The sequence below is a fragment of the Embiotoca jacksoni genome, unplaced genomic scaffold, assembly GCF_022577435.1.
Source record: "Embiotoca jacksoni isolate LCO1_2020_lvr unplaced genomic scaffold, fEmbJac1.0.p SCAF_38, whole genome shotgun sequence".
Classification (NCBI taxonomy): domain Eukaryota; kingdom Metazoa; phylum Chordata; class Actinopteri; family Embiotocidae; genus Embiotoca; species Embiotoca jacksoni.
The window spans coordinates 947,998-954,915 of NW_027185390.1; the positions used below are offsets into that span (position 1 = coordinate 947,998).

Consider the following 6,918-nt stretch of genomic DNA (forward strand, 5'->3'; position numbering starts at 1 on the left):
CAAATTTCCAACTTGAACAAACAACATTAAAGATACATGACCAGGATGCATTAGTTCCACACTCTTTCTGTCATGTCTGTTTCAATATTTACCCAGAATACCAGTGTGTGTGTGTGTGTGAGAGTAAGAGAGAGGAAACATTTAAAATGCAAGATGGTGAAGATATTTTTAACTTTGCTTCTGTCCTACAGCCACAGAATTGCTCACTGTATGTCGTAAAACCAAGGCAAAGTGATCAATAATTGAGTGTGCGCTTGCTAAGAGACATGTACAGTAAAACTGCATCCTCACACACTGACAATTTGTGGAGGATTTTAAGATGATGTTGCCTGTTATGTAAAGAGAACGGGGATGCCAAAAACACTGAAATGTCCTTGGTGTGTTAAACCAACGCTAAACTTCCGGAATGCATCCATGAACATTTATCTGAAAAAAAAAAAGGGGACCACGGCAGCTGCAAGGGTAAGATGTACGGAGGGTGCAGGACGAAGGTACAGTACACTGAGAGTCATGCACTTCACTCTTACAATTCACAAATTCTGCACATACAAAAAAATATGCATCTGGTTGCAACCGTCTTGCAAAACCTGTATAGGATTTTGACTGTAGAAACATTAAATCTTCTTTATAGGAATATTTCAGAAGTTAGAGAAAAATGAGACAATTAGCAATCAGAAACAATTTGCCTGTCTCCATGCAAAAAGAAAAACGAATGGCGAAGCACACAAATTAAAGATTACTTAAGACTACTGGTCTGCCTTTCTAAAGTATACATAGTGACACATCAAACCATGTCACTCAGTCTGGACTGATTGACTGAAGCAGCCTGTGTGGACACCAATTTTTCTTAATAATGTATTATGGATATTTTCAAGCTCCCACTGTGCTGAGGAGGGCAACACATTGACAAAAAGGGGCAGTAAACAGGTCTTAAAACTACAAAAGTACTGTTCTGTTTAATACTGCATCGTATCTTGCCACTGCATACCGCATCACATTGCAACGCTGCAGATTGTGTCGTGTCGTATTATTTCGCGATGTACCATATCGCATTGCATTACGCACTGATCGTATCCCATCGTAATGGTCCGTATCGTGCTATACCATAGCACCTCGCTCCGTATCATACTGAATTACAACGTACCGTCTCGTGTCGTATCATGCTTTATCATAACGCATCACGTCACACAATACCGTACTGTATCATACAGTATCTTATAACTCAGCCGAGTGTAAACTGTACTGTTAGAATGAAGTCATTACTTGAGTGAATCATCTTGGGATACATGGGTGGTTCTGGGTTCCCCCTCAGGCCAAATACAATTACAAGCCCCGTTATGATGGGCGTTAGGGAAAAGAATAACTTGTCTCAGCAAATAGAAACACTGAAATGACATCGCAACAAGGCAGTTAACCGTTGATACATCAAAAGCCTACGCACCTGTGTGTCATAAAATAATGCACCGAGCAGTGCTGCTTCCTAACCAAGGCCTCCATGCAGAATACATGAGATACGGAAGTGCTAACAGAGGTACATATGCTGTACATCACATTCTCGGTGCGTCTCCAGAACACGTGACACACTCCCTCCCCTGGGTGAAAAAGTCACTTTTTGCATCACTGATCAGCCAGCATATTATCATCTCAGTATTTCAGTGTTTCTTCCAGAATGAAAGCATAATTGGGAGACGATGCTTGCTCTGAAAGCTATTTGTTTTTGCGGAGCAGAGAAGAGGAAAAGGAAGTTGAAAATCTGAATAGAGCAAAAAGAAACAAAACAACAAAATAGGCTTGCGTCATTTGAATAATTGATGAAATTTGGTCTCGCGTCAAAGGGGAGCGGAAGCCACAGCCTGTCTCTTATCTGGTGTGAGAGATGAGTGGAATTATGGGAAGTAAAATGCGGTAATCATAACATAACAGAATATTAGTGTTCACCAGGAAATTAATCCCTAGAGAAAACACTGCTAAGAATGTGGGATTGATTAAAGCATTTCATTTAAGAGCTGAAATCTTTATTAAATATGCACTGAGGGCTAACAAATATGTGTTAGACCTGGAGGAACTTGCTGCTGTGGCTTAACACTTTAAAGAAAAAACACGTCATAGTTTTGAATCTAATGTAGAAAGAAAACATGTTTGAAAGTATGTTTTAACATGCTGATACAGTTGAAAACCAGATCAAAGTGTATTTGAAATACGAATCACACCTAGTGAGGAAGCAGACCATGCCTGGTTTAAATTATGAGCAGGGATTGTGCACAGATAAGTGGATGGATGTGCTGCCATATAAAGTAGAAAGACAGGTGAGTGAGGGAGGGAGAAAGAGAACGAGGTGTGATGCGATTTCATATACAGAATGAAACAGCCGACAGTGCTCGTCCTGCCAACCCCCCTCACCCTCACCGCACCCACCACCCCCTGCAGTCATCACCAACCAAATCCCTTAGGAGGATTATCCAGACTCAAATCAAGAAAATCGTGCAACTTTAAGGGTTACAGGCAGAGAGTGAGAAAGAGAGGAATGAAGTGAGTGAGTGTGTGTGTGTTTGTTAGTTTAGTAAGTGTCCCATACTTGACTCTTAATCATTTTGCCTGCTCATCGTATTAAACGTTCTTCTATTCCACGCTGTTACGCTTGCAATATGTGCGATACATTTATTCATACTCTTTTTCTCTGTAAATATTTTCAACCTGTATGCATGTACCTTGGGCATGTGCAAATGACAATAAGGATTCTTGAATCTTGTGTAGCGATACAAAGTTGGTCCAACGTTAAAGGGATTGTTTTCATATTTTTTTTTTACCCTTAGAACAGAGCCAGATTATCTTTTCCATCCTGTTTCCAGCCTTAATGCTAATCTAATCTAACTTTGTCATGGCTGTAGCTGCATATTTAGCATACAACACAGCGAACAGTTGTATTGTCCAAAATGTCACTCAACCATTAACTTGTGCAGTATAGATATGGGTATGTGGGTATTTGAACAGTGATTTCCAAAAGTGTATGTCTCGTTTAAACTGTTCCCAGGCAAAGTACGGGGGAAATCAATCCATATTAATTAACCATGCCACAGATAGGACTTGAAGAAACATGGATATATGGAAATGGCAGCCTGGTATCCTCAGTTACTTCCCAATTGGGTGATTCGGCACCTCACGATTTATGTCTAATGCCAACATGCATGTGTGGAGGTCAGGGTGGTGGATGAGCATATACAGTACATTACCACATTCGGCTTCACATACAGGCCAATAGAATTGCCTTTTAAAAACAATCCTCAATCTTCCCCTTAGCTTAACCAGGTGTTTTAGTTGCCTGATCATATATCTGTACGTTAAAGCATTTATTTGCCAGTAACAATCATTTCCTAACTTTAACAATACCATATCAAGATGCGCAGATCTTCTGTGAAGCGAGGATTTCTGGGGATATTTCATCTTTCAAATATGTTATGTGGGTTTTACTTAAAGAAATATACAGTGCTAAATAAGGAATCCCACTTCCACAATAGGCAATGTTTCCGCCGTGGACGTCTGAAGAGCATTATGGAATACTTACAGGTCATTTTATGTAATAAATTCCCCGAATTACACAAAATTGAAAATCACTGAATAACTATCAGGATGCCGTGACTTGTCAGATGGCTCTCAGTACAATGGAACTTTGCCCTGTGAAGTAGCAGCATGCATTGGCATAAAGCAGATGGCAATTTGGCACACCTCGGTGTAAGCTGATATACAGAACACAAACAAGCGCTGCCGGCTAGTTTCACTGCCAAATGCCAGCACACTAAAGCCAAAATTTTCCCACACTAAAAATGCTGATACAGGTCCTGTCTTTGCCTTTAAGAGGCATGCATTGGAATAGATAGGAGAGATCGGGTTAATGTTCATGAAACGAAGCCAGATGTGCCATGACAAAACTCTCATTAGTCCACAATTAGGATAAAAACAACAAACACGGATCCCTTTCACCTGACACAGCTGTTTTGCTCCCCATCTCACAATGAATGATTTATCACGAGCGTTTTAAGGTGACAAATGATCCACCAGTTCTCATTAAAGTTTATGGAGCTAATTTGGCTTGTATGCCATCTGCAAACAGAATGCTCCAAAGTCGTATCATGACAGCTCAGAGATGCACACCCGCCATCTGGGTCTTTGCAAAATGTCGCCAACGTGGACGCGAACTCTCTCTCAGTGGCTGTTAGCGTTACGTCATTGTTAATTTATGACACTTTGCATTCTGTCGACAATGCATGGAGCCAAATGTGTGAAAGTACGTGGGGAGGACATTACGACTAGTTGACACGGTACTTAAACATCCAGAGAGGCGCAACTGGTTCCCGCGAGAGTAAAACTCTTTGAAAACAAGGAGATGAGAAGCACTTCTTATGAGAAATTGAAGCTATTTATTCAAATTAGAAGTCATATGAAGATAAAAAAAAAATGTATCAAGTGCAACACATGCACACTTTAGACACTTGTGTCGGTGCCGTGGGAGGTATTCATATTAATGAGCTAAACATAAATGTATTCCATTTTATGTTTGGAACACTCAATTGTTTATCCGTCTTATTATTATTTACAAAGCTGCTCACCTGCCAGCAAAAGTATATGATAAATCAAACACAACATTTCTTACGTCCCTCTAAGAACGACTTCCACAGCATTCACCTAAAGTCAGTTAAGTACGGACTTGACAGACGATGCAGTCAATACAGAAACTCAATCAACCCTCAAAATGTGGGAAAATAACAATATAACTTCGCTCTTAGCTCAAAGTGTTCTTTCTATCAGATCAGATGTGCTCCTTTAAACTTTCTTTATTTCACGCAGTCCAGATGTTAGCCTTTGATCGAATGGGTGTGGTGGCGTATAGGTTTAAGAGATTTGTCATGAGCCACGTTTAGTGGGCTAAGTGATGTGACCACCCAGGACTCAAAGATGATGCAAACATGTATTTATGGACATGTGTATCATGAAGTGTGTGTGTGTGCGAGTGTGTGTGTGTGTGTGTGTGTGCGAGTGACAGGGTTTGTTATGTAGTGAGCTCTTCATCATCATCATACAGTTTATTTTTCTGATTGTGAAATCAAGGTTTTGGCCTGCAGAGAGCTTTTCAAGTCAGGCTTTTCACGTGACAACTGAAAGGTCTTCCCATGAACCTAAAATAATTACAGTGGGTGTGAGAGGAGACTGGAAATCCTATCTGGAAAAGCTGCCTTCTTAAGTAGTCTTGTTTTAAACTCAAAAATGTACTTCGCATCCTTTTCAGCGCCCACTGTCCGTCCCCTCTTGTTTATCTCCTTTCGAATCCCTGCCACCATCCAGAAGCTCCTTGAACACTGACTTTATTCCTCCCACATTCCCTGAGCCTTTGTTGTTGCTATCCACATCTTAGCATGAGTTCTACCCAACAGATCTCAACATGGTGGTTACTTAAGTCGCTCAAAGAACACAAGTAGTGGTAGAAGAAAATAAATGACACAATCCAACTTCTACATGCTCAAAAACATGGAGCAGAAAAAATAAGTTACAACCTCAAACACAGAATCATACCATTCATTGCAGCCTCTCATATTTATTTAATTCCTCCTAGCCTTGCTACCACAGTTTTTCTCAAGTGCAATACTTCATTGGAAGAGTGAGAAAACTTTTAAGTACAAAAAAAAACCCTGAATGCATGGTCCAATCCTCCAGGTAGAAACTGAAACATGCAGAGACATGATTATTTCTCAAGAATTGCCTTGGATATATTGTTTTGGCATTGTAAATCTGAACAAAAAAAATTAAAAAGGCTATGCTCTACAAATACAATCTGCAGCCTTGCATATTATAAATATGTGCATTCCATTTCCTACACGTCCCTTTTGAGGTTGTTATCTTGCAAAAATTACTTGAATGCCCTTTAAATTTTAAAAGTCAACACACACACACACTCACCCAGACAGCTTTGGCATCTTGGAGAAACCAAACATGTCCATGTGCTCCAGCTACGGAGCGCTACGTCCCAGAGCTCAGGAGCTCCACATCAGCATTCTAATCCACATCCGAATCCTTTCACATTTAAAACTGCAACCAGTGTCAACCCGGATCCATATCAGGAATCAGCAAATGTCTGTGGAACGCAGAATTACTCGCAGTTCAAGAAAATAAAGTCAAACGGCAGCCGGTATCAGCCTTGTTGAAAGCTCCCATCCAGTGTGCAGACAGTCCAATTCCCTGTCTTTCCACAAGTGATGATAAGCAGTGAGGGTCACCCTCCACCTCTCTGCACTCTGCTGCTCTCCACCTGAATCAGTTGGGCTGCAATGAGCCCTGTGTATGCGCTCTCCATCTCAGCGCATGGAGAAGTGCAGAGATCGTAGCCGCGGCAAGAAGGGAGGGAGGGAAGGAGAGAGAATGGAAGAGGGAGGGAGGTGAGAGGGAGGAACGAAGCGAATGGATGATGGATGCTCTCTGGCTCCGGCTTTGCCCTCTGCTCATCGGGGGATGCAAGTCTCTTTGCAGGGCAGAGAGAGGAAGGGATGCAGAGGAAGGAGGTGGTACAAGATGAAAGAAGGAGGAGGAGGAGAGTAAAAGTGCATTGGTTGTAAAGAGAGAGCAACTGAGAGAGACAGAGGGAGGAGGGGGGAGGGTGGTGATGGGCAGAGGAAAGCTGACTCTGCAGAATGGGACGCTGATGGGAGCAAGACCCCGTCGCTCATGGTTTTCCTTTTTCTTCCCCCTCTGTTTGGTTTTACTCGGTGAGCTTCTGTGTCATACAGAGCGGCATCACTGTGATACAAACATGCATTGGTGTTGCAGTCCACACACGGCTTCATCGTTACTCATCCAGAACGAACATTTGGCTTTGCATCACTTCGAAGCCGAAAAATACGACAGCTTTTTCTTGTAAAAAACAAAACAACA

General features: G+C 41.6%; 1 protein-coding gene across 3 annotated transcripts in view; it reads right to left on the minus strand.

Annotated features, from left to right (window-relative positions):
• The window catches only part of LOC138208450 (FERM and PDZ domain-containing protein 4-like), a 40,617-nt gene extending 34,133 nt beyond the window's left edge, over positions 1-6,484 (minus strand). For 2 of the 3 annotated variants that reach the window (XM_069166318.1, XM_069166317.1), the window contains exon 1: positions 5,950-6,483. In XM_069166318.1, coding sequence (XP_069022419.1) covers positions 5,950-5,990 — 41 coding nt within the window. In that variant the 5' untranslated portion in view covers positions 5,991-6,483. Of the gene's footprint in view, positions 1-5,949 lie in introns of all 3 variants that reach the window. The other variant, XM_069166319.1, reaches the window with a different exon arrangement.
• Between the last annotated feature and the right edge of the window lie 434 nt (positions 6,485-6,918).